This window comes from Gopherus evgoodei, chromosome 5 (genome assembly GCF_007399415.2).
Source record: "Gopherus evgoodei ecotype Sinaloan lineage chromosome 5, rGopEvg1_v1.p, whole genome shotgun sequence".
In the NCBI taxonomy this organism is placed as follows: domain Eukaryota; kingdom Metazoa; phylum Chordata; order Testudines; family Testudinidae; genus Gopherus; species Gopherus evgoodei.
Genome location: NC_044326.1, coordinates 131,564,871 through 131,592,543, shown reverse-complemented (window position 1 = coordinate 131,592,543; position 27,673 = coordinate 131,564,871). Strand labels below are relative to the sequence as shown.

Sequence of the window (27,673 nt, the reverse complement as noted above, 5' to 3'; positions counted from 1 at the left end):
TAGGTGTGCTTGCCAAGCCAGAAAAAGGAATTTCGAAAATTAATAGGGCTTTAATAGGTTGGAGTGGGGGAGAGACGCTTCTGGCCTCTGTGCCACCTGAGCAGCAGAATTCACAATAGTGACCAGAGTGATCAGTGTGGGGCAGCTGCTGGAGGACAGTAAGAGTCAACGTAAATAATGTTGTGTCTACAATGGCAATGCATCGACCTAATCATCAACCATAGCTCTACGTCATAGCTCGGGAGGGGGTGTTATTAAATTGGCATAGCAGGGCACTTATGTCATCAGGAGCCACATTTAAGTGGAGACATTTGCACAACGAGGTCAACATATGATGTCTTTTGTCAACATAACTTTGTAGTGTAGACCAGGCCAATGTCTAGTGCCTTCTAGAGATGCGAGAAGATCATCAATGGTCAAAAGGGGGGAGGGACAGCTCAGTGGTTTGAGCATTGGCCTGCTAAACCCAGGGTTGTGAGTTCAATCCTTGAGGGGGCCACTTAAGGATCGGGGGCAAAAATTGGTCCTGCTAGTGAAGGCAGCGGGCTGGACTCAATGACCTTTCAAGGTCTCTTCCAGTTCCAGGAGATTGGTATATCTCCAATTATTACCTATTAAAATCTTTTCATCTTGCCAGAAACATAATCTGCACACTATACACCCACACTAGCCTGTAAACCAATACTGATTACAGTAAGCTCAGCAAAGCAGTTTTCAGTGGAAATGAAAATTAACGATGCAGATGCCGTTAGCTATTAAAAGCAGCACAATTTACGCCTCCATACAATTAAAAGCCTGTCAGTGTATTTCCATTACAAGCCCCCAAATTTCAGCTATAAAATGTTCTTCAGACTGAAGCGAAGCATGAAAGGCCACAGCCACAAGAGCAATTTAAAAATTTAGTTTTCTTCATATCTGAAGTGCATTAGAACAGTTTGTTCAGGTAAGTTTTAGGGAGATGACTCTGCCTTCTGAACAGTCAGATGGATGCCAGCACCATTTAGTCTGTTGAGTAATTATCCAGGAACTAAAAAGACCCTCGGACCATAACAGATCTACAGGTAATTATAGCTACAGTTCTGAAACTGGATTTAGTATCTGGATCAGTTGTCTATCCCTTCCCATCCCATCCCCCAAAAGCAAGGAAATAAAGTATTAAGACCAATACTCAGGCATCGACTTGTGCAGCTCAGCCCAGATAAGTATCGAGTTCCCTGTGAACTTACTTAACATAGGAGACCAAAACCAGCCCCTTTTATGTGCACAGCACAGTTTGCTGGGGTGGGGGTGGGGCAGGGAACCTCTTTCTCCAACACTTGAATGAGAGGTGGGGGGACTGGTTCTTGCACAAGACAGTACTCCGCAGTCCAGAGTGGGCATGTTCTGATACTAGGGAGTGCATTCAGATGTACAGCCAGCTAGTGTATGCACTGCTGTCTGAAGCACATCCAAGCTGCCCTTGCTGTGGACTCCTGAAGTAAATTACACATTGCTATGCTCTTCCTAGTAGTACTGGCCCAGAGCCTACAAACTCTAGGAACAGTGAGTTAGTAAAACGTTGGGTGTGAATATTCCAGTTATAGGAAAACAAATGGTGTCCGTACCCTTTTTACTTCTTTCTGATGTACGAAGATCTCAAAGATCTTCCCAAAAGCAGGTAAAGGATTCTGTTTGGTTTTTTCACATGAGAGACTGGAACATCAGTAATTGAGAGGGGAGGGGATTTTCGTCTGACTTTTTAAACCTATTTTTTGTTCAAATACTTGAAAGAAAATCAATCTGTGTGAAAGATTCAAACATCTTGACCCTTTAACTGTGGGCTCAGAAAGCTCCCACTCCAGTTTTTCACGGAGGCTCCCGGAAAAAACAAAGCCGAGACCTGACATTTCTAATATAAGAGAACAAAAGAATGGCAGCAGCTTCTCCTTTTCACCCCATTTTTTGGGAAGATCTTTCAGACCTAGATATATCACAAAGAAGGAAAAAAAGACAAACCCAATTGCTTCCCCCACCCCTTGGTAGCTTGTTTTTAAGGTCGATAAAGCCCTGTGCTGTAATTTTACCTATAAATCCAAGACGTAGATCAGCTAACAGACATGCAAGGGATTTGTATTTCTTGATGAAGCTGAAAGAACAATGTCCGAATGTTAAATTTTAACTTCACTGCTACGAACTATTGCTGCCATACTAATCAATTGTAAGATACAATGTGAGCACGGCTTACAAATTAATAAGGGAAGCTCAGGTAACAGCTATCTAAAACTTGGTCTTTCTATAAAGGAGATGCAATGAACAGACCATCAAGGCAGTCTGCTAGTCCATAGCTGGATTCCCAGAGCTATGCTCAGTTCAAGTAACAAATAAGGTTACGATATTAGTAATCGGTGAGGCAAACAAAAAGTCAGCTAATATCAGCTTTTGCTACATTAGAAATCTTTTGCCCAATTGGAGGATATATGTTTAGGTAAAACAGGTTTTTTCAAGCCTCAGATGATTTTGCTTAGTAAATAAGTAATAATAAAACAATGGAGTTTCCTATTTCAAGAACGTAGGCCTGACTTCCAAAATTAAGTGTGTATCTGTTTATGCAAATACCAGTTACATCTGCAAGCACAAATGGCCAGTTACAAATTTTGCAGGCTCTTTGCATGTGTAATTGTGTTTTTCCATACAAAATTAGGCACTCTGAACTATCAAAGTCAAAAATGTGTGTCAAGCAGAGGTGTGTGAAATGTTCGCATGGTTTCAGGATATCCTGCAACACTTCTATTGTTCTGTCACAAACTGTAAAAATCTAAAGATCATCAAGGTTCAAGAACCATGGTAGTGCGTAATAATAATAGCTAGTTCTTTTACAGTGCTTTTCATCTTTAGCTCTCAAAGTGCTTTACACAGGAGGTCAGTATCATGGTTCAATTTACGTCTTTGCATCAAAATCATGTAAAATCTGTGGTTCTGCTAAGTTATGATGCAAAAGCAGGTGAAAACTGGCTACTTTTTCATTTTGAGATTTGGCACCTAGATACTGATGATACTATGGGGATGGCACATTACAAATGTGTAAGACAAATGTATTTGAAGCCAAAATTTGACAGGTACAAAGATACACAGATTGAAAGCAAAGATACATTCCATACAAATTTCTGAGATGGAAACTCCCTGAGTTTCACATAACTATAGCACAGAAATGTCCAAATAGTAGTCTGTGAACCACTTTCAGGTGGTCAATGGAAACGTCTTGTCACATGCTACTGGTTCTCCCAGTTTCCAGTTTGAGAGAAACAGAACCAGAAACAGAGGGAGAGATGAAATAAAAGAAAAAGGAGATTGTGAGATTGTTTTCTCAAAAAGAAAAAAAGTACTTGCCATGCTAAAAACAGCTAAAAATATACAAATACACCTCTACCTTGATATAAAGCTGTCCTTGGAAGCCAAAAAATCTTACCGCGTTATAGGTGAAACTGTGTTATATTGAACTTGCTTTGATCCACTGGAGTGCACAGCCCCGCCCCCCCGGAGCATGTCCAAATTCATGTTATATCAGGTGGCGTTATATTGAGGTAGCGGTGTATTACTTAATATAACTTTCCCCATGTAAACAATTGCTGTAGTTACCACAGAGACCTCATACAATTATGAATGAGATGGGCTGTGGACCTTCTGATTGCAAATGGAAAGTGGTCCACAAGACAATCTTTCCACAAAGAGATGTTTTCTTATGAAAAAGCTTGAGAATCTGAGCGCTAATCTTGAGTTAGCTTTTTACTGTTCATGTTTAAATGGCATCACTCTAGTGGATTTAAAACAAGGTCTTTCTTAATATTACCTATGTGTCATTTTTGATGATGAATAAATAGATCTTTCCTTCTCACTGAAGATACTTTTGCAAATTGGTTGGCTCCTTTGGGAAATGCTAGGAAACTTTATTAAAGGAAGTAATGTACCTTACAGTACATTAGGCTGGCTTGAGTTGATTTTTATATTAACAAAATAAATATATGTAACAATCAGTGCAAAACTGCAGTGGAATGGAGAGCCAACCCTCTGCTATCCTGGGTCATCCGTGGTTTTAAAATCTTTATCATTTAGGTCTGGTGACTAGGACATGATGTGAAGTGTCACCATCACTATAATTTTTTTTTTTTTTTTGTTTTTTAGAAATACCTAATTTTGAGAAGCTTTATATTCATCTCTTTAAAAAATGGTGATACTTTGTATTAAAAGCTGGAGATCACTGCTTTAAGTAAGTTATGGCTTTTGTACTTTAAGCATATATATTCTAAACCAAGCATCAGTAAGTGTCCTGGGTAGGTTATATTTTCTGTTTCCAGCAATGTTCAGTATTGTGTGTGCTTTGCACCTCAGAAGCGAGTCTGCCAAGGCACTTAGAGAATGTAAGTCTTTTAGGGACTTCATGAGAATGGGCTACAATTGACACAAAAGAGAACCCATCCATCAGCAGTGTCAAATCCCCCAACAAGCATATTTCCTTTTTAAACACTCAAAATCTACTAAAAATCCACAATGAGAAAAAAAAGCCATTTACTGCATGTCACTAAAAGACAAAGATTTCCCCTAATACAAGCACAAAGAATGGATCTTGGCTGCCTGTAAGAACAGAACAAGGTTTTGTTTTGTTTTCAAAACAGAACAAAACAAACAAACGAAAACCCCAGAAATACCACACGCTTGCTATTTCCACAAATCCACTTCCTTTTATCTATCCTTAGAGGTCAGTTTTTCAATCAGTTCTTGAAGTGGAGCCAGTTCTCTTCTGTCAATAAGGTTGAATTCCTGTAGAAAGGGTGGGGAAACAACATTTTACTTGAACAGACAATGCAGTGTTAGTACTAGCTTTACATTTAGTTATAAAGTTACCCTGCAGTTTGCAATCGGTCAGGCTTACCTGTTAGCCATTTTCAACATCTAGATAGCTGGTTCAAATCCAATCTAGGTCACTAATGACTAAACATGGTTACAATCATCAGAAGGCTATTCAGCAGCCTATGTGAAATGAATGAGCGTGCTCAATAAAGTGCCTGGTAGATTCATATTCCAAAAAAAAGATTTTACTTCACATTGAGTAAACACCCTTCTCAGACCCTGTTCTGCATTAAAGCCATCCAACAATGCAGCTCAGACAGTTTTCCCCCTTTTATAACTTCTAAAGGGCCAGCCACTTCCTTGATGGAAAAACAGTTGCAGCCAGTAAATGCACTCTGCAGCTTGATTTCAGTTTTCTTCTTCTACCGGCTGTGAATTAAGGTTTTCTTTGGTACTTGTCTGTCTTGTGGAAACATGTCATAATTCGCTGTTGCAATCTGTTAATACTTACAGCAATAATTATACACTGCATTACCAATAAGGTAGCATCTTGGGCTTCGAGCTGCCCAATTATGTAAAAACACCTGCTTCTATACCAACTCCTAGAAAACTCAGAAAGAATGGTATTTTTATACATCGACATTTTAATATATGCTGTCTTCAGAGCAGAAGGCAACCATTACCATCGCATTCTTATGCTAATTTACCTGAACAAAAAAAATAAAGTGCTTGAAGGATGTGTTAAGATGTGCCTCTTCTTGCAGCTGGATCACTGGATCAAAGTGCTGGTGGTAAATGTGAGCATAAACTCTAAAGAGACGTTTTAGAATGGTCTTTGCCACTGACATGAAGTTCTTTGGGAAAGGAACACCTAAAAAGAAACAAATGTAGAGTAAGCTCCTTGGGGCAACAACACTGTGTCTTCATAGATTTTAAAGCCACAGGGACTATTATGATCACTGAGCACATAACACAGGCCAGGGATTTCACCCAGTGATTCCTACCTACATCAAGCCCATAACTCCTATCTGAGTCAGAGCATATGTTGAAGAAAGAGATCCCATTCTTGCTTTAAAAACTCCAAAAGATGGAAAATTCCCCAACGTCTCTGTGTAAATGGTGCCAATGGTTAGCCTTGCTGTCAAAAAAACTGCACCTAATTTCTAGTTTGAATTTGTCTAGCTTCAGCTTCCAACCACTTGTTATGCCTTAGTCTGCAAGATTAAAGTGTCCTCTACTATCAGAAATCTTCTCCCCATATAGGTACATAACTATGATCAAGTTACCTCTCAACCTTCTCTTGGATGAACTAAATAGACTGAACTTCTTTTGCGTCTCACCGTACGACAGACTTCAAATCAATCTTGTAGCTCTTTTCTGAACCCCTTCCAATTTATCAACATACCCTTTACACTGTGGACACTAGAACTGGACAGAGTATGTCAGTAGTGGTCTCACTAATCCCTTATACTGGGGTAAAAACACCTCCTTACTCCTACTCAGTATTTCCTTGCTTATATGTCTAAGGATTGCATTTGCTCTCTTAAGCTATTGCATCACAGTGGCAGTGCATGTTCACTTGGTTATCCCCTATGACCCTGTTAGGCCATGGCTACACTGGCACTTTACAGCGCTGCAACTTTCGCGCTCAGGGGTGTGAAAAAACGCCCCCCTGGGCGCTGCAAGATCCAGCGCTGTAAAGCCTCAGTGTAATCAGTGCCGCAGCGCTGGGAGCGCGGCTCCCAGCGCTGCAAGCTACACCCGTAAGGGATGTGGTTTACGTGCAGCGCTGGGAGAGCCTATCCCAGCACTGGAGCTCCGACTACATTCACACTTCAAAGCGCTGCCGCGGCAGCACTTTGAAATTTCAAGTGTAGCCATACCCTTAGTCATTTTCTGAGTCACTGCTTTCCAAAATATAGTCCCCCATCCTATTAAAAAAAAATGTCTTCATATATACTTGAACAGGGCCAAACAAAATGGAGACCCGAGCCCTCTGTGCACTACAGTAAGATCAATATTAAATAATTAAAAAACACCCTTAACGTTACTGTTAATAATAATAAAAGCAGCTTTTCTCTTCCCCACTCGCTGTGCCCAACAGCTCTCAACTGAAGCACTAAAGCAAATGCCATCTTGCTAACAGGTTCTACGTTGCCACCTACTAAGCAGGGGATAGCTGGGAAGAGGGATGACTTAAAAAACAAAACCTATTATAGGTTCATTGCACCTGACTAAAATCATGAACAAGTAAAAGCAAAAGCCACTTGATTTTGACAGATGGTCCATTTTTTTAAAATGGGCTGTCATTAGCTGCTTGCTTAATAGTGCCATGCATTTAAAGAAGCCTCCTTAAAACATAAAACATTTCCCAATGTATTTGTAAACAATAAGTTCTGTATTCACGATCAATGCTGACCCAGTAGGGGAAATCCTCCTGGGGCTATGCTTCTTTCCTGCACAGAAACTTATTTTGGTAGTTGGGAAAACACAATATTCTGCAAAAAGATACTGAGGATACAGTACAGGGGTTGGAATGACTTTTCCTCCTCTTCCATTTCTCTAGGAGCAACACCCTGCTTTTTAAAAGGAAAAAGCTGAAGACTCAATGAAAATACAGTTGCTTATTAAACAGAAACACCCTTTTTCTACATCCTGAATTTTAACAGGTTTTTATTAAGGATTGCTCTATTATGTATCATGTCTGATAGCCAGGCAAACAAATTGTACCTGTTTAACAGATGCAAGTACCTTTCAGTGTACTATTAAATTGTTCTTTAACTGTCCTACAGCAGTCACTAATCATTTAAGAAACAACTCAATATTCAACAGCTCACTATTTTTATTTATTGCTGAATTCCTTTGGGGTTGAATCGATATTTTTTCCTTCCTGTAAATTCAGACACAAAGCTACACATGCTTTTCAATGCTAAGAGATCTTAATAGTCCTGTACAACAGGATGCTGATTTCACTGTTAATTTTTACCTATTTTGGATGGAAATAGTGTTTCGTCATCCAGTTGATCCTGGACCCAAGTCATCAGATAATCAATGTACTTTGGTGCTGAACACTTGATTGGTTTCTTTATGTTTGTCCCATCGGCCCAGTGATACTCGTATCTGGATTGGAACAGAAAGGAAAGACATCTCTTGAACACACAACTGTCATTCATACAAAAGCCTTGGAAAGGTTTTTTTTGTTTCTGTTTAAGGATTAAACTTGATTTTTATAATGCTTTTAGAGACATTCACTCCCGGTCCTTCCCTATCACCAAGGGAGTGTACATACTGCCAACCCAGGATGAAAAGGACTGCTGAGTGCTGCAGTGCTAAAGTTCTCCCAAAGGAACCAATGAGCTATTTTATATATATTATACACACACACACACACACACACACACACACACACACACACACACACACACACACACACACACACACACACACACACACCCTCTAAATATTATATTATATTCCTCTAAATACAAAAGAGAATGATACTGCCAGTTTAAAACAATGTGCTTTCAGAGAAAACATCGTTACCTATCCTACAAATCTGATCTTAAATTATGAGAACTGAAAGAACTTTAATAAATCTTATTAACTTTTAAAGAGCTTAAGTTTACTCTTCATTTTTTTCAGCATGGACTGAAAATAGCCTAGTCACTTTCATTTTCTATTCTTAACACAATAGCAGAATGCCAGGATGTTTGAGTGGCAAACAGCAGGAATGATTGTTTAAAAATGTTTCCTCCAGAATTAAAATTATGAGAACAATTTTGTTGGTCATACAGCTTTGTAAAATATGTTTAAAATATATGTTTTACACAAGGGCAAAATTGTGGACATAATTTAATTAGACTGCCTATTTTAAACAATTTAAGGTGTTTTGTCAGTTAAATCAGCAACTAGGAGAATCTTTTCTCAATATTTTTTAGAAGCGAGATCAATTACGGCAGTAAACAAGACTAAACACATTTATTTACACATCTCTCTTGGTTTATCAAATCATGGATAGTTCTTTGAAAACATCTGGTCAATGTACAACAGCAGTCCAAAAAGCTAACAGAATGTTAGGAACCATTAGGAAAGGGATAGATAAGAAGACATCAATATCATAATGCCTCTATATAAATCCATGGTACGCCCACACTTTGAATACTGTGTGCTGTTCTTGTCTCCCCATCTCAAAAAAGATATATTAGAATTGGAAAAGGTACAAAGAAGGGCAAGAAAAATGATTAAGGGTATGGAACAGCTTCCATACAAGGAGAGATTAAAAAGACAGACTTTTCAGCTTGGAAAACAGATGACTGGGGAGCTATGATAGAGGTCTAAAATATCATGAATGGTATGGAGAAAATGAATAAGGAAGTATTACTTACTCCTTCACATAACACAAGAACCAATGAAATTAATAGGCAGCAAGTTTAAAGCAAAAGGAAGTATTTCTTCATACAACGCAGTCGACCTGTGAACTCTCTGCCAGTGGATGTTGTGCAGGCCAAAACTATACTGTAACTGGGTTCAAGAAAGAATTAGATAAGTTCATGGAGAATAGATCCACCAATGGCTTTTAGCCAAGAGGGTCAGGGAAGCAACCTCAGGCTCTGAGTGCCCCTTGCCTCTGACTGCCAGAAGCTGGGATTGGCTAGATATTGCCCTGTTCTGTTCATTCCCTCTGAAGCATCTGGCATTGGTGCTGTCGGAAGACAGGATACTGGGCTAGATGAACTATTGGTCTCACCCAGTATGACCGTTCTTAGGTTCTAGCATAGAGAGAAAACATATTAAAAACAATCAAAAAGTCTACTTGCATGTTAATGAATTTACCAAGAACTGCCCAGTCCGAACATTGATTCTCGCAGAGCAGACCTTAAGCAACCCCAGCCCTAGGGGAGACCTGGGGTAGTTACCAGCTCATCACAGCTTCAGCTCAGAACAGGCACAATCATGACGTGTTTACCCTTTCATTTCAGGAGCTGGCAATTAGTAAACAATAGTTTTTTCCCCCAGGCATACATTCAAAAGAGTGGATTCGAAGTGTGTCATTGCATTCCCCAGCTACTTTCTAGGAAATCTAATCCATGGGTATTGTCCCAAAAAGTCCTTTGAAGTTCTCAAACCTTCCAGAAATTGCATTAATCTCATCTTCCTGCTAAAGCACTTCCACGCTAATCTCACAATAATACATAAACATTTGCATTTGTAATATAATGTACCCCAAAGAGAGCAACCCTAATTCAGAAAGGTTTAACTTAATTCAATGAAGTTCATTCAGGATAACATAGGATACCGTCAGTCTGTCATATTGTGACCCACACCATTTCTTGATGCATCACCTTGTTCCTCTGAGGTCTTTTGTGCATGGATTGACCCTGCTTAGCTTGTATGACTTGACAACCTTGGAGTATGAAGCGGTATGACTTCTAAGAAACAGTAAAGATATACTCTCTGCCACAACACATACTATAAGTGGAAATATGTAGAGATAATCTTCAAATACTCTGGCAATCCCCACGTCTGGCTTCATAAAAGAAACTGGAGTAAAACTTTGAGATGGTTTAATCTATAGCAGCAATAAAGTGTGGGTATCAGTGAGAATACTGGGTGCAGTATTACATTTGGTACTTTTAGGGGTCACAAAGCTGATAAAATCAGTGTTTTCTGTATGATTAAATGTATTAATGAAAACATTATTCTGGGACTGAAACTTCTGTAGAGGGTTCCCAAAATCTAGAGCAGCCACATTAGGGCAGTTATGGAAGATTAAAACTAGACTCACACATTGACTCAAATGAGTGAGGAAGCGCCTACATCTCTAGTAGTAAAACAAACATACCATGCCATTGCCATCAACTAAAACTCAACCTTATGGTTGGATTGCTCTTGTTTGAAAAAAAGAGAGAAAACCCCCAACCCCTATAATGCTCATGGATTATGTTAAAATAGAGACAAAATGATATTTAGTGGGTAGAGTAGGAAATATAACATTTACAGTGACTAACTGTAGGATCAAACAGCCCCAAATGACATTGTTAGGATTTACCAGGATTGAGATAGATTAGTTAATTGTTCTTTCTATTCACATATGCTAATGATTCTACCTAAAATGTGAAAATATACCTATGCACTAAAGATAACAAGACCAACGCCTCCTCCATAGAATTCTTTATATATATATAAAAGTGTTGGTCTTGTTCTTTAGTGCGTAGGCATATTTTCACATTTATAAATGCACGTACACTTTTTCTTTCCAATAAAAATACCTTTGAGAAAGCTGTAGAACAAAACTATCACTTTCGTTAAGCAAAGCACCCATGCTAAGAGGCTAGGATTAAGATTTTTAAGGGTATTATAATATACATAGGAACTTTATATGTAACATCTTTAAATCCCAGTGAAGAGATATTAATTTGACAGTTTAAAATACTGTGTTCAGTTTTGCGAAGGGACACTGCAGCAAAAGAAGAGGCCAGAGAAAGGAAAGTAGGTTAGCACACTGCTGAGAGAGAGGAGCTATTTAAAGAGACAGATTCAAATGAAGATATATAACTGTTCTCTCAGCAGAGGAACAGAAATTTCATATTTAAGTAAGTTATGAGCTTAGGTCAAAATTGGGATTTGTGGATACTCTTCACTTCTAAAAGTCAGGCCTCTTTTGTTTAGGTGCCTGAACACAGAAGTGCTGAGCACCCATAAATCCAAATGAAGTCAAAGGGATCTTTCAAGTGCTCGCTCAGCAAAAAACAGGCCACTTTTATGAAGATACCAAAATTTGGACTTGGAAGTCTAACCCTAGACATCCAGATGCGAAAATTTTGGCCTTCATGTTTTTTCCAGTGTGTACTTATTGGCAGGCATGAAAACCAATGACAAAAGGGGAAATTGAAGCAAGAACTCAATTTCCCCTCCTTCCTAGTACCTTGTAAACATAGTACTTTAACAATAAATTTTATATAGACTCATAACTTTGCAATGTGCTTGTTCGGTTTATGGTTACATGACAGTTGATGTGGCAAACATAGTAATGAGGACTGACAACTGAAAAGCAGGTGTAGCTCGTTTTGGTTGGGTAAAGGAAAGAATATGGGTATGAACAGGAAACACTATTTTAAGACATGAGTCAGTGAAACTTACTATTTTCTTTCCCTGTTTTTATTTTTCTGACAACAAGCCATAAAATGGACGACTGGGTAGTGGAAGGCAGAACATAAGGACTGCTCCTGCTACTGACTCAACGGGCATGCCTACACTAGAATTTTTACCCAAGTTAATTGATTGCCCTTTGCTCAAGGTACCTAAAATGTTTGTAAAGGGCTAGTCTGGCAAAACCTCCAGTGAAGACCCGGAGCCACAGGAACAGGACTGAGCCCATAGTGCATGGTATGTAGATGTGAAGAACATAAATTGACTCTTGGCTAATAACAGAAATCATTCCAGTCTTACACCTGCAAGCAGCTCCCCATCTCCAAGCAAGATCGCAGGCCAGAGAGGTATGCAAAGAACCCTAGGAAATAAACTTCCTGTACTTAACAGTCCCTTCCGACACTTGCAGATGTAGAGCGCCAGGAGTTAAACCAGCTCTCAGAGACAGCAGCAGGGGAAGTGCTGCCGTGTGTTTACACTGTCAGCTGTAAGCACAGTGACCTGGCCACAGTAGCCGCTCTTGCAACGTCACAGATAGCAGTGCATTGTGGCAGCTATCACAGTGTGCAAGTGGCTGCAGCGTGCTTTTCAAATGGGGTAGGGGGTGGTGTGTGACAGGGAGTGTGAATGTGGGGGGGGAGACGGTGTGTTTTGGGGGGCGGAGTGTGTCAGTATGCTGTCTTGGAAGTTCAGACAGCAGCAGGGGGAACTCCATCAGCCCCCGCCCCCCCTTCCCCACACACAGCCTGCCTCAGCAGCAGCATTCCACAGTAATGGTTTGCTTTGTCCCAGAGCAGATAAGCATGCTGGCTGTTAGAAACAGAGCTTTGAAAGGGGATATCCCCATGCCTGCAGCCGAGTTCAAAACACTGACAAGAGTGGCCACTTGACTTCAAGGGATTATGGGACATATCTGGAGGCCAATCACAGTGCAGTAATGCAACACATCGTCCACACTGACACCCGGGCGTTTCAGCAAGCTTTATGCTTCCTGTGGAGGTGGATTACCAGGAGGGCTCCAGCTGCAGAGTTCGGGCACTCTAAGTGCCATGCCAGTGTGGACACCTCAGGAGTTAGGGTGCCCGGAGCTGACTTAAGACCCGCTAACCTGCAAGAGTAGCCAAGGCCCAAGATAGCTGCTGGAAAGAGGTAGTGAGTGTGAGCTGCAGAGACCCCAGCTACAGAAGCCCGGAAGTTGCTTGCGTTTAAGGCTTGCCCAGAACACAAGGTAGGATTCCGCATGTCAAAAAAGTGCTTTAGCCCAATCTGTCACTTCCAGGGGGTTACCTCAAATATTTATCTTTGGATTTGCAAAGACTAAACCCTAATAATGTTCAGCAGATGCACAAGACTCCATGCCCATGCCAGAGGGAAGGTTATTTTCACACAACAGTGGATCTTCAGTCTGGTTACATATTTCATAAGCTTCTGAAAACAAACCTTTCAGATTTTGCTTTGAAAACTGACAGGATGTCTCAGTGATTTGCAACAGTGAACCATTTATATGCTACATTTTTTGTGCATCACTAATCAGATATTTGTTTCCCTTTTAATATAACAAAATAGTGCTACACCCATCTTGTCAAAAATTTATGGCAAAAATCTACATATCCTGCACTTTTCAGTTTTTCTAGAAGGATTTTGCAACCAGACAGCAGGACACAGGAAGTTAACATATGTATTTTTGTAGTGATTAACTAGAAGGTTGCATATAAACCAAATTTAAATAATAAATATCAGTAGCAGTAATAATACATACTTAGCATATATCGTGCTTTACATCTGATGATCTCAGAGTGCTTTACACTATCGGTAAGTATCATCCCCATTTTAAATTCTAAGAACTTTCCTTCCTTCCCCCCACACACACTCTCTCTCTCCCCAACCTTTCTCCATCTTCCCCTCCGTTCCCCCAACAAAAAGGTGCCTGGCAAAAGTTTCTCAAATTAGCTCACTTCAGCTTATGAGACTCATGGTCCATGAAGATCTACTTCTGCTTTATTTATTTTTGTCAATACTCCTGTTTCATTGTCACAGCTCAGAGCTAATTGTACCTTTGACTACTGTCTGTCTTCCTAAGTGCAACCCTCTTAAAAGTTAAGATCTCTTGCCTTCACCTGTTCTGGGATGGAATCCTGCAATTTTCCCACTCTCAGATTGGGTCCTGTATACGACCTGTGATTCTGCAGCGAGCCCCACTATTCTTCCCTTCGCAAGCTATGACCAGTGGGAGAACAGGGACATAAAACAGCCCTTCCAAAACAAAGTATTACTTAATCTCATCAATAGGAACAAAGCACAATAATAGCAAAGGGCTCTTAACTCAAGAGCCTACATGCGTATCTGTCTTACTGAAAGTATGGGTAGACCAAGCTGATGGGACACCCTCATTTCTGGGAATTGCTGGTGGGAGACAGCTGGGCTCTAGCCACAAAATTGACAAAAGTGCCAACAGCTGATGTAAATAATGCAGTGTCTACACAGACACTGTGTTGCCCTAACCACACTGAAGTAAGGCCTTGACCCCTCGTGGACATGCAGTTATTATGTTGGTGTAGCAGAGCACTTAATCAGCAGGAGGAAGGCTGTAGTGTAGACACTGACAATCAGGTCGAAGAACGCTGCCTTATGTCAACCTTACTGTGTTGCGTAGAGCAGCCCTTTGTTACGGTATTGGGTGTAGTGAATGCTTATTTTAGGCCATAAGGCACATATAGAGTAATTGTATAAAATATGATCCGGCCTTTGACTTAATCAAGGAATTTATGGTTATACTAGTGTCCAGAGGTCTCCCACATTAATATTAATAATTTCTAACATTATTAATAATTCCAACATGCTAGAGTACATCCTCCACCCTTTGGAAACATAAGCACCACGCTAACAATCAGAGACATATAACATTCACAGAACGTTAGAGGCAGATCTCACATCCTTCAGATTATTTTATTTATTTATTAGAAATAGCAGCTCTGACCGTGACCCACCTGAAGGAAAAAACTTCAAGACATGGCCTACATAGTTTTGACTTTTATCATATCACTTTTGATTAGAGGTGGGATTTTTAACCACAATACTTTACTGGTAAAAGTCCTAGTATGGATGCAATTATACTTGAATAAAGGCGCCTTATACTGGCATATCTTAGGCCATGTCTACATAGCAAACTTTTGCTAACACAAGTTACATTGGCATAAAGCTGATGCAGTTAGTATACCACTTGGGCACATGCATACTTGGTTCCATGTGTCAGCACTGCGTGCACTCAGGAGTGTGTGTGTTGATGCTCTGTGCGGTGCGGGTATTCCATTTTGGTGGGATGTAGGTGCTTGGTCCCACTGTTCAGTGCATGCGTTTTTGGAAGATTTGGCAATGCACTGTCAGACAGAAATGAGTCACGCAGAGGTGACCTGGGAAAAACGGGTCACCGTCCAGGCAAGCAACTTTCTCCGTCCCATAAGGTCATCTATATCCCATAATTTTCCCACCTTTTTAAAAAATCCCACAAGCCTGCGTGGCCCTTCTCGCTGTCCGACATCTCTGACGGAAGCATGGAGCCTGCACTGTTGAGTTGAAAATTGCAAGCACAGGATGCCTGATCCTCGGGTATTTGCAGAGCTGCAAGAAGAACCAAATCAGCAGAGAACATGACAATTTCGTAGAAGGCAGATGCTGTGGGACACAGCGAGAATCAATTCAAGATTGTTGGTGGTGTTCAAGGAGTAGCTGCAGATGGTGGAGCACTGCTTCTGAGCCAGAGTAATGAGCCCTGATTGGTGGGATTGCATTGTACTGCAGGTTTGGGATGATGAGTGGTGGCTGCAGAACATTTGGATGTGCAATGCCAAATTCCTGGATCTGTGGGCTAAGCTTGCCCCAGCCCTCCAGCACAGGGACACCAGAACGAGAGCTGCACTGACAGTGGAGAAGTGAGTGGCGATCACACTGTGGAAACGTACAATGCCTAACTGTTACCGGTCAGTGGGAAATCATTTTGGAATTGGAAAATCCCCTCTGGGGGCTGATGTCATGTAAGCGTGCAGGGCCATTAATCGCCTCCTGCAGGACTGTGACTCTTGGCAATGTGCAGGACTTAGGTGGATGGATTTGCAGCAGCAGGATTCCAAAACCGCAGTCGAGTGAAGATGGCACGCATATCCCCATCTAGCACCAGACCACCTTGCCACAGTGTATATCTACAGAAAGGGCTAGTTTTTAACTGCTGGACCTCCAGGGATGCTTCACCAAAACCAAAGTAGGCTGGTCAGGGAAGGTGCATGACACTCGCATCTTAAGAACACAGGAATGTTCAGAAAGCTATAAGCAGGGACCTACTTTCCCGACCAGTGGATCACCACAGGCGATGTTGAAATGCCAACAGTGATCTTGGGAGACCAGTCTATCCTTTACTCTCCTGGCTCATGAAGCCATACACCAGCCACCTTGACAGCACCAAAGAAAGATTCAACTACCAGCTTAGCAGGTTAAGAATGACAGTTGAATGTACTTTTGGCAGACTGAAGCGAAGCTAGTGTTGTTTTCTCACAAGACTGGATCTTAGTGAGAAAAATATCCCAATGGTTATAGCAGCCTGCTGTGTCCTGCACAGTATCTTTGAAGCAGAGGGCGAAATGTTGCTGCCAGGATGAGGAACAGAGGTAGAGCGGCTGTCTGCTGAGTTTGAACGGCCAGACACAAGGGCTATTAGAAGAGCTCAACATGCAGCTATATGGCTCTGGGAGGCTTTAAAAAAACACTGATAGAGAACCACAGTAATGAGTTGTGATGCATTGTGCTCTACCTGGGCCCTGCTGTCTTGGGGCTTATTAGGAATTGTGGAGTACTGTACTTGGTGTACATTTATGAATATAACAGTGTCAATGCACCTATTTATTTTGTGGTGCTCGCTGTACATTTCTCACTATTACACTGTTTGTCACTGATCCAGTGAGTTGTGTCAGACCATACAGCAAGTGGGTGCTGTCACTACCATTAGGCATTCTGTAGCATATGCTGGGAAGTAAAAGATTAATTATTTTCCAAACAATACAATTTTATTGAGTAAGGCAAATATTGTAAAAAAAAATCTGTGCAAATTAAAGGCAATTGCATTAAAGCCTTAATAAATGTATGGAACAGAACTTAAGTGGAAAAAACATTCAGGTCCATTTTAGCTACACACCACAATCATGGTTTTCACATGTCAGTGGATGTGAAGCTATGGTTCTCCTTAACATTCCTGTAGGGAGGAGTGGAAGAGGAAAACCCTCAAGGCTGCAACAGCAGCAGCTAAAAACATCCAGAGATACCATTGTCAATATAGTGACAATGGAAAGCCAAAGTTAAGATTCAGAACCCCCTTCCCTCGCTCCCCGTGAATTTTAAATAAGACATGCTTATTGACACTTCTGCTTCAGAATGCTTATGATCGGCACCACTCACAGCACCAGTCATAGTGAGTATGTCCCACTAGGGAGAAGGGAAATGAAGAGAGAATTGCTTCGTTGCATGGAACTATGGGTAAAGGGCAACGTTATTGAATACTGGCACTGTTTTCCACAGGTGGCGATTTTAGCTGATATCTCACTTCTCAGGGTAACAAAGGCATGGAGCGCACAGCTGCTATTGGTGTCCCGAAGCCACCCAGGCCAGTATGCTGCTACCCTGTTTCCTGCAACGATGCCTACCAAAGTTACTGCTGACTGGCATGGGAAAGTTCTACCTGGAGGAAGAAATAAGGCTGCCATCCCTAGAAACCTTTGGGAGAGGATTGCAGAATACTGCCATGGAAGTTTTATCAAGATCTCAGAAGGATTCAGGAGACATCCTGGTACACACAAACAAACTGCGCTGCACGGCCTTCCTGCCTAATTCTATAGGGGAACGAAAAGCAGATAACTCTACCTCTTCTTGTTGTACCACTGCCTCTTCTGGTATGAGTAAATTAATGAAAAGTCAATAGGTGTGTCTTGTTAGGCTGGGGGCACGTCATTGTAATGGGAAATACTTTAAAACACTTACAGAAGGTTCCTTCCACTGCATCAGGCTTGCCCATGCTCAGCTGCTGGGACTGACTGGACTATAGTGGAGCCTCAAACAGGCCCTGGTTTGTGTCGTAACTGGAGCCCCAGGTCACATGTCCCCCATCCTCCTGCTCTTTCTTCTCCTCTCTTCCTCACTATTCACAGCAGGGGCCAATGACTTGAGCTCCTCAGAGGTATCCAGAGTAGTCCACAGGGTGGTATTGGGGTCTCCATCAAGAATGACATGCAGCAATTTGTAAAAGTGGCAGGTCTGCAGCTCAGCACCAGATCGACTGTTGACCTCCCTGGCCTTCTGATATGCCTGCCACAGCTTCTTTGCTTTCACGCAGCACTGCTGCTGATCCCTGTCGTACCACTTCTACTTGTAGATGCCCACACTTCTACAGCATCTTCTCCACACAGACCAAGGAGAGACAATTATCTCCAGGCCAGAGCATGTCTGGAGAGTGTAGCCAGCATGGTCAACTGGGCAGCTGCACACAACAATGGAGAGCTGCTAGGCATGCTCACCAAACTGGACAATCAGGAAAAGACATTTCAAAAATGTACAGGGCTTTAAAAGAGAGGGCGGCCTTCCAGTCTCAGTGAACCCTGGGCAGTGGAGTTCACAACTGTGACCAGAGCAGTCTCTGTCGAGCATTGTGGGACAGCTGCTGGAGATTTGTTCAGGTTGACACAGGTAATGCGGTGCCTACACTCATACTGTGTCAACCTCAGTACAGTGATGACCCAGTGCCACTCGGGGAGGTGCTAATACTGCCTGGCTGTAACAGAGCACTTACATCAGCGGGAAACAAATATAAGTGTAGACACATGTGCAACCAGATTGACGCAAGGCAGCTTATGTCAACCTAACTTTGTTGTGTAGACCAGGCCTTATTTTCATATGGAAAGGGGAATAAACTCTGCTAGCAGAAGGCACTTTTATATTGGTATAATTGCACCACACGAGACTGGTTGCGTGGGTAGACAAGCCCTCTTCCAAATCTTTATCACTAACTTAAGCCCACGAAGTAAACACAGCATGCTTGCTTCTAATCAGATAAACAGTATCGCAGATGAATAGTTTCACTGTATTCCTTAACAACACATTACAAATTCAGAGTTCATGCTGCATATGGAAGTAAAAGCAGACAGAGGGGAAAGATGCACACGCACACTTTTTTATAAAATATTTATGAGTAATATCAAGCTCTTTTCAATATACAGAAGGTTTGTTTCCAAGTTTATTTTCCATTAGAATTTTAGGTATTTTCCACTCTGGAAGACACTGGACAGCTGCAGAACTAGCAGAAGTACAAGATGACATGTATCAAGTAACTCAAACTTCAGCAATTGAGAGGGGGAGGGATTTCTAGTCAGACTGTTTAAAGCTGTGGTTGATTATTTTTGTAATATCTAGTTAACTAAAATGCATGAAAGAAAAAAAAAAAAGCTTTCCATATCTCCAACCCTTCATTTAGGGGGTTAAATGGATACCAGTCTGCCTTACAGAGACTTTTTTTTGTTAGAGAACTCACTGGGAAAGATCAAATTGGACATTCATGATAGTTCTAAGATTGGGGGCAGGGGAGAACCTCAGTGTCCCCCCTGTCCCCGTATAGTGTCAGGTCTTGTTTTTATATCATAAAGCAACAAGAGAGGGCACAATATTTTCTCCATCTTTGTAAGTCATCTTTAATGCAAGAGAAACTGAGCATTATCACACGTTTGCAAATAGAGATTGATCTCAAAAGTTGTACTCTCTCAGTGATATAGAACAAGTATTCTTACTTTGGGCCAGCTGACATCACTGGGCAGCTCTCTTCTGTACAGAAGTCTGTAATAGTACCATAAAGCATATTGATCTGGTTGAAGAAGTCCACGGCTGTAAAGAATGTGAACAGGTCAGTTAGCAGTCTGGTAACAGTCTACCAACAGTGCAAACTTCATGCAGTTCTAATTACAAAATGCCCACTGCTGAACAGCTGTATAGAGTTCTGTGATGAAGCTTCCTCACTGTTAATTGCTTTGTAAATATTACAATGGAAATGTGAGGCACAGACAAAATAGACAATTGCGTATAAATGTTATATTAAAGTCCATTGCCATACAATGATTTCTGTTCTGCTGGTTATGAGCCAACTATTAAGAATTTATGTTTTAGCCTTTTAATGTATTTAAAAACATTGCATTTCATATAGCAGTGCATTTCATTGAGCTTTTGTTTATTTTGGGGGAATACTTATTACACATTCTGGGAGAGAGCTGTCTGAAATATTTAATAATATTGCACCTTTCGCAATGAAGGAAAACAGTTACCATATATAATCTATCTAGGCTAACATTTTTTAAAATAAAGCCTAAACATTTTTTCCCCCAAAATTGCTGGGCACCCAGCAGCTCCCATTTCAGTAGGAGGTGCTGGGTACTCACTGCTTTTTAAAAATCAGGCCTCTTATTTAGGAGTCTAACTTTAAGCTCTTGTTTTTGAAAGGCTTGGCTTCTGTAATCAATTTATAAAAATAAGCTTACTTTTTCCCCCTATTGACTGATCCTGATTTCAGCCGGCAGTCTCTATGTTGCTCCAATGCCACCCAAAGTAATGCTTTGGGAGCATATTTTGTCTCAGTTCAATGTAAATTTCAGGCAAAATTAAAGCAGGGGAATCAATCACATGGAACAAATCTGTGATTGGTAAGCATTAAATACTTCCGGTTCTATGCATAACACTTCATGGGGATAAAGGTTCCATCTGTCTTTCCGCAATTATTCCCATCTGCCTTCCACCCAGGAAGAATCCAGCTACTGTTATAGTCTCTGCTGGTGGGCTCAAGTAATACAAATCCACAAGAAAAGATGGTCTATGATATTTTACTCACAAAAAACAAACCAAAAAAGGATGTGAAATTTAGACAGATACAGCCACAATTTACAAAATCTATTATTTCATTTTGTCACTGCTAAATGAAGTTTCTAGCCCTTTTGGCTCCATGGCTAGTTTTGACAATGTGAACAGATGCACAGTTAGTTTTGTTTCCGTCTGTCTGCAGACTCAAGAAAAGCACTAAGGATACTTCTACACAGGAAACAGCAGCCCGAGGCAGCATGTCTCAGAGTCTGGGTCTACAGTCTCAGTCTCCTGGGGTTTGCACTTTGGCATCAGTGTAGACATTCGAGCTATGGCTGGAGCTCAGGCTCTGATGCCCAGCTATGGGGGTAGGCCTCAGAGCCCAAGCCCAAACATCTATGCAGCCTTTTTAGAGTTTTAGTGCAAGCCTGAGTCTGTAGACCTGGGCTCTGCAATGGGTTGCTGCTTGCTGTGTAGATGTACCTTTAGGTTAAAGTGCTGTGTAGACAAAAAAATAACCCACCCACCCCCTCTGTGAGGGGAACAGCTCCCAGCGTTGGGAACGTGGCTCCCAGCACTGTAGCACTATCTACACTGCCACTTTACAGCGCTGAAAATTGCATCGTTCAGGGGGGTGTTTTTTCACCCCCCGGAGTGAGGAAAGTTTCAGCGTTGTAAGTGGCAGTGTAGACAAGCCCTAACAGACTTAAAACCTTCCACTATTTTTCTTAGTTGGGGCAAGGTATGTGAAACCAAATTAGGGCCGCTTCTATGCCTGTGTCATGCTGAGATGGATCCCCAAAATACTCAATTAATGCCCCAATTCAGTGAGCTTGACAAACAAATCATGTCCTTAAATGCCATTTAAATGAGTGTTCAGCTAAGAATAAGGCTCTTCGCTCCCAATGCACAAGTAGCTGATATTCTATTGGCTCATCTTTGGAGCATTCAGACAGACATTTTTGTATTGATGGCCTTCACTAGAAGGTGACATTTACAGAGCTATCAGTTACAAAATGCAGCACTCTCACAAGCACAATCTGCAGACCGCTAGGGAGCACTGTGGGTCTTGCAGTGTTTACATGAAACATCATGCTTAGCCATTTCAGTCTCACTGAACCTGTTATCCAAGGCTGGGGTTGAGCCTGGGGCAGGGTGACCAGACAGCAAATGTGAAAAATCGGAACAGGGGGTGGAGGGTAATAGGAGCCTATATAAGAAAAAGACTCCAAAATTGGGACTGTCCCTATAAAATCAGGACACCTTGTCACTCTAGCTTCAGGCAGGGCACTACGAAAATAACTTGCCCTGCTCAGTAGCAAACCCCCAGTGAAAGGTCTGAACTTGCTCTAAAGGGAATTCTTTCGGGCAATCCCCTCATGGAAAAGGGATCCACACCCAGAACTCAAGGATTGTCAATATAAGTATCTGAAGTAGGGGAGAGGACATGAGAGATCCTTTAGGCTCCATAAATGACACTTAAGGAAAGTTACTTCATAGACTATATGCAGAGTATGCCCAGCAAATTCCTGCCAGTTATTTTAGTTCATCCCACTTTTCAGCTGATGTAGTAAACACAGGCTATAAACTGCATTGTGCAAGCACAATCACCCAGGAGCAAATCAGCTCAAGACTGGTGGATCGTGTGTTTAGTGCACAGTCTTTGGAGCAGCAGTAGCAGCAAATGGCAAGACATCATTCGGGGATGGGGAAGGGGAAAGAGAAGGGGGAGGTAGTCATGGAAAGGAAGGGTTGTTAATACTTGTTAAAAAAAAAAAAAGAAAAAAACACACTGTAAATTATTAAAATCTTAACAGGAAATTTTAGTATCAAAAGAACTACAAGTAGATTTTGTATAGTGCAGCCAATTTTTAACTTTCCATTCTTCAAGAGCTGTTAATTAGGTTTCCAATTCTCACTCCCCTAAAATCCCACTAACCCCGATGTCTCCTTAAATGCAGACATGCCCAAAACCACACCAGCTTTGATAGTGTGACTGTTATTGCTTTGAAGCCCACACTCTGAGTTTCAAAAGGCTATGAAGCACATCTCCCAACCTCCAAATTCATCAGCATGTGGCAAACAAGCATAATGTGGGCCATCCATTTTTGACATATGTAATGCAGTGCCTTAGCCTGTTAATTTCCCCTTTTCAGTCACAGAGCTGAAGGTTGTAGTGTTTTGTTTTTTTTAAAGCAGTTCCTACAGTTATGGAAGTGTGTGTTGTCTGCTGATTAAAACAAGTAAAGAACCAAGGTTTGTGGGTTTTATTTCCACATCTGTCACTGGTGTCTTTGGGGAAGACATTTAAAATTTTGTACGTCGATTTCTTTCTTCTCTGAAAAAAAGAGAATAGCAGGCTTCTCATAAGGGGATTCTGAAGCTCATATGTTTATAGCACATGTAGGATGTTTAACCCAATAATTTATTAATATTTTTTTTTTTTTGCCTTTCAACTTCATTGGAAGTTCCCACAATAAAACTATTTTGTAAAATGGATCAATTATTTGACACACTTACGTAACCCATTGCCACAAACCATCAGAGTGGTCAAGGTCTGGCAAGATTCAGAAAGGGTTAGGCATTTATATGGATAAGAAGAAAATCTATAATTACATTCAACGATACATAAACCCTCATGCATCAGCCAACCATCCCACCCACTGTTCGGGATAAGGAAGAAACTTATATGGGTAAGTAACTCCATAATTACCCAATTCAGGGATCCTACCATTTTCTTCTGAATTACCAAATATTGGCCACAGGCACGAGACATGACATCAGATGAGACACAGCACCATTCTGATCTGGAAGGGCAATTCCTAAGTTCCATTTTTCTCCTCCATTGTTCTCTGCCCAGCAGTTTTGAAACATTGCCCTCTCTGCTCCCTCAGACGGAAGCACATGGCTTTACTTGTACAGCTGTGCCTACAGCATGAGGAGAACATACCCTTCTACTAGGGAGGGCACACAACATTAGGCCTTCTTTATATATCCTAAAAAGGTAACAAACCCTATGTTTGTCCTTTACAGGCCATTTTTAATAGCTTTGATGGTGGCAAACTGGAGAGCAACTGAAAGCAGGAGTAGTATAATTGATATATGAAGCATCCTTGGTAATGTTTAGTCAGAAAAATTAGTTTGCTTTTTAGACAGATTAAAAAAAATCGATTAATGCTAAATTTTGTAAAAGACTTATTTCGATTATTTAAATATTCCCTTGTAACGTTGGAAACTCATATCATAGCATCGTGTCGCTGCATGGGAACTAGAAGGTCAAGGTGGGCAGTATTGCTTTACTGTCCACGCAGCATAAAATGTGGAAAGGAAACACACTGTTTAAAATATACATTCATCCAAAGTACTATTTATACTGCACACCAATGTATACGACATTGTCCAACAGGGGAAGCACACCAAACCACCAAGTTCCTGCCCTGAAGATTCTACAATCTAAATGCACAACAGGTAGAATATCAAAATTACACGGGGCATCCGGTTATTACAGCCAAAACTCTCCATGAAATTTAGGGGGCTGGCTCCCTGAGTGTTTGTTCCAAGATGATGGGACACCAGGAAAGGCAGTACAAAGGAGATAAAATGAGTGATCAGGAGAGGCATGTGCAAAATATAAAGGATGGGAGTTGTAGGCAGGGATGGTATTCAAGAGAGCTTTGTAAGTGAGGAGAACCTTGAACTTACTACAGAAGAGAGAAAGCCAGTGTAAATATTCAGAGGGGGAGAAAGACGAAGGGGAAACATGGTTAGAGCAGGCAGAAAGGATGATAATTTGGGCATCTCTTTTGCATAAATTGGATGGGAAGAAAGTGATAGGAGAAACAGCGAGGACAAGGTTATAGTAACCAAGTCAGGAAGTTACCAGAACACAGGCTAACGCCTTGGGAGGAACAAAAGGAAGAGATTAGCTTTGGAAATGTAAAGAAAATGCTTAGAATTTGGTGAGGGCAGACGAAAGACATTCTATATTTACACGTTTATAATCTTCACATCCATTTAGACTTGACCCTGAGTAGTATTCATCCAAGCAAATGTTTGAAACTCAGTGTGGAGAAGCATGTACAGTTGAGAAACACACCACTAGCTGGAATCTGAAGGAGTAAAACACCCTAAATTGATACTTAGTTATTTGCTAGAAACAGTGTTGGTGTTTCCCCTTCACTGCTCATCTGATTTGTGAACGAGCATTGAGATTTTAACCACAAAGAGAAGCAATTTGTTTTGGAAAAACCCATAATTTCACCACATGGAACAGAGGGGTTTTTACCTTGAGCCACTTAGCTGCTGCGAATGCTAACAGACACCAGGGTTCTACTCTTTCAATTACAGTACAACACAGACTGACCAGTGCATTAAAAACCACACACTGCACGAGACAGCTATGCAGTTGTCCTTATCCATTATCAGACACATCACTGCCCACCTCATGTAAAAATGGTCAGTCAACTTACTATTAACTGCGACCCATTCATTTAAATCTTCACCCTCTGGCAGCATAACGGCCATCCGGAGATTACCACTTCCAAGCGTGGCTTCTGCATGTTTTAACAGCTCATACTGGTGAGACCCCTCCGGAATGTTTTTCTTTGGTTTAAAGGTTTTAGAAGAGCGACTACCACTGTGAAGGGAAGAACAAAAAAAAAAGATTTAAAAGAACTTGTAGGACTTCAGGGGAGGAGCAAGGAGCAGAGAAGTTAAGGGCTTGTCTACATCAGAAAGTTGCAGCGCTGGTGAGGGGGTTACAGCGCTGCAACTTAGGAGGTGTACACATCTGCAGGGCACCACCAGCGCTGCAACTCCCTGTTTGCAGCGCTGGCCGTACTCCCGTTTTGTCTCGGGTGTAGAGGATCCAGCGCTGGTGATCCAGCGCTGGTAATCAAGTATAGACACTTACCAGCGCTTTTCTTGACCTCCGTGGAATAAGCAGGTATCCCAGCATACCTGAGGAAGCCTCTGGTAATCAAACTGGTCTCCTTCCCCAGCTTGCTCTCGCGTTCCCCGAACCCCGAGCAAGCAGGTCTCCTTCCCTGAGATTTGCTGGGTGGTTCCGGGAACGCGAGAGCAAACCGCGGCGAAGCTGGTCTCCTTCCCCGGTTTGCTATTGCGTTCCCCGAACAAGCAGGTCTCCTTTCCTACGGTTTGCAGGGTGGTTCGGGGAACGCGAGAGCAAACCGCGGCGAAGCTGGTCTCCTTTCCCGGTTTGCTCTCGCGTTCCCCGAACCCCCCTTGAAGCCGCCCAACAGCGCTGCAGTGTGGCCACATCTAACACCACTTGCAGCGCTGGTTGCTGTAAGTGTGGCCACTCTGCAGCGCTGGCCCTATACAGCTGTACTAATACAGCTGTAACAACCAGCGCTGCAAAATTTTAGATGTAGACATGGCCTAAGAATCAGTTAGCTTCTTGGCCTTCTGGCTAAGAGGGGTGAAAATAATACCGAGTGTGAACATCTCCCCTACTCCCAATTTTTATTTAGATCAAGCAGGATGTTTACAAAAATAAAGAGCTACAAATTACAAAACTGACTCATATTTGTTAAACAATTGCTCGGAACTCAGATTACTTCCTATTTCACTGTATTCTCATCTATTAATATTATTTCTGAGCCAGTTGAAAAAGGGGAAACCCATCCTACTATCCATCTCATTGCAAGCTGGGTCAAAGCCAAAACATTAAAAAGCACCTTACCAGAATCAAGATGACCACATTTTAAAGCCACAAAAAGAAATTCTCTCCCACCTCCCAAAGATTAAATGAGTAGAGCTGAACAAATACTAGATTTTTCGGTTCAGGAGCCAAACAAGAAAAACTGAAAAAAAATTCCAGTTTGATTTGAACCAATGTTTGTTTTTCACTGAATCAGAAGACTTGTAAAAATTTGATTTTGAAAAAATCAGAAATGTTTTAAGTTGACGCAAAAGGAAATTTTTTCAGTTTTTATATTCACTTTGAGTCACCCAAAACATTTCAATCCAATCAATTTTTTTTTTTAAGTTTTTTGTTTTGATTTCAGCCTTCTGGGGTGTTTTTTACCTTTTGTGTGTGTTGTTTTAAACTGGCCAGATTCAAAATTGAAATATCATTTCAAAGTAAAAAGTCAAATTGAAACATTGACATTTTTCCCCTGACGCTATTCCCCCAATTAAGCAAACAGTTTCAGACCCCGAAAAATGCATTTTTTGCTGAATTTTTTTGCCTAGCTCTACTGAGGAGACAGCTTGGGGGTGGGGGAGTGACAAGGAAGAATGGAGAGATAGTAAAACCATTACATTTAAAATACTTTCTTTCACTTTGGAAAAAGGATAACATTGAACAACTCTGGGAAAAATACATTTAAAAGCTAAAATCAGCCCGTTCAGGACCAACTGTAGTTTCACTGTATAGGGCTCACTGAAAATATAGTACATCCCACTGAAGTGCTGTTATTTATGAAGGGTTCTCAGATGATTTAAAACAGTGCAATGGTCATATTAATCTGCCGTCAACCTATTTGCATGCAAATATTTGCCTTCCCTAAAAAGATAGTGTGACGCATGGCTAGAAAGGGTTAAACATCCTGCAAAATAAACAACCCTCAAAAGACATGTGGGGAGATAATGTTTGTGGTTTTGTGTTCTTACATATGTATGAGTAGGGTCCTCAGACAATGTAATCAACAGTCCCTGTCTATGCTGTATTCTGATAAATCAGAGGTCAAAAGAACATCGTCTAAATGAATTGTAAACACAGGAGATCTCCGTATTCATCTCTCTTTGAAATGTATAGCAAATAAGCTGCAAATGGTGGAGGAACATGCAAATTGTCTTATGT

General features: G+C 41.3%; 1 protein-coding gene across 3 annotated transcripts in view; it reads right to left on the bottom strand.

Moving 5' to 3' along the window:
- Positions 1-3,504: 3,504 nt before the first annotated feature.
- The window catches only part of MOB1B (MOB kinase activator 1B), a 76,698-nt gene continuing 52,529 nt past the window's right edge, over positions 3,505-27,673 (bottom strand). For all 3 annotated transcript variants that reach the window (XM_030563536.1, XM_030563534.1, XM_030563535.1), the window contains exons 2-6: positions 25,317-25,483; positions 19,791-19,884; positions 7,811-7,944; positions 5,532-5,695; positions 3,505-4,794 (exon numbers count right to left, since the gene is read on the bottom strand). In XM_030563536.1, coding sequence (XP_030419396.1) covers positions 4,717-4,794; positions 5,532-5,695; positions 7,811-7,944; positions 19,791-19,884; positions 25,317-25,371 — 525 coding nt within the window. In that variant the 5' untranslated portion in view covers positions 25,372-25,483 and the 3' untranslated portion in view covers positions 3,505-4,716. The remainder of the gene's footprint in view (positions 4,795-5,531; positions 5,696-7,810; positions 7,945-19,790; positions 19,885-25,316; positions 25,484-27,673) is intronic.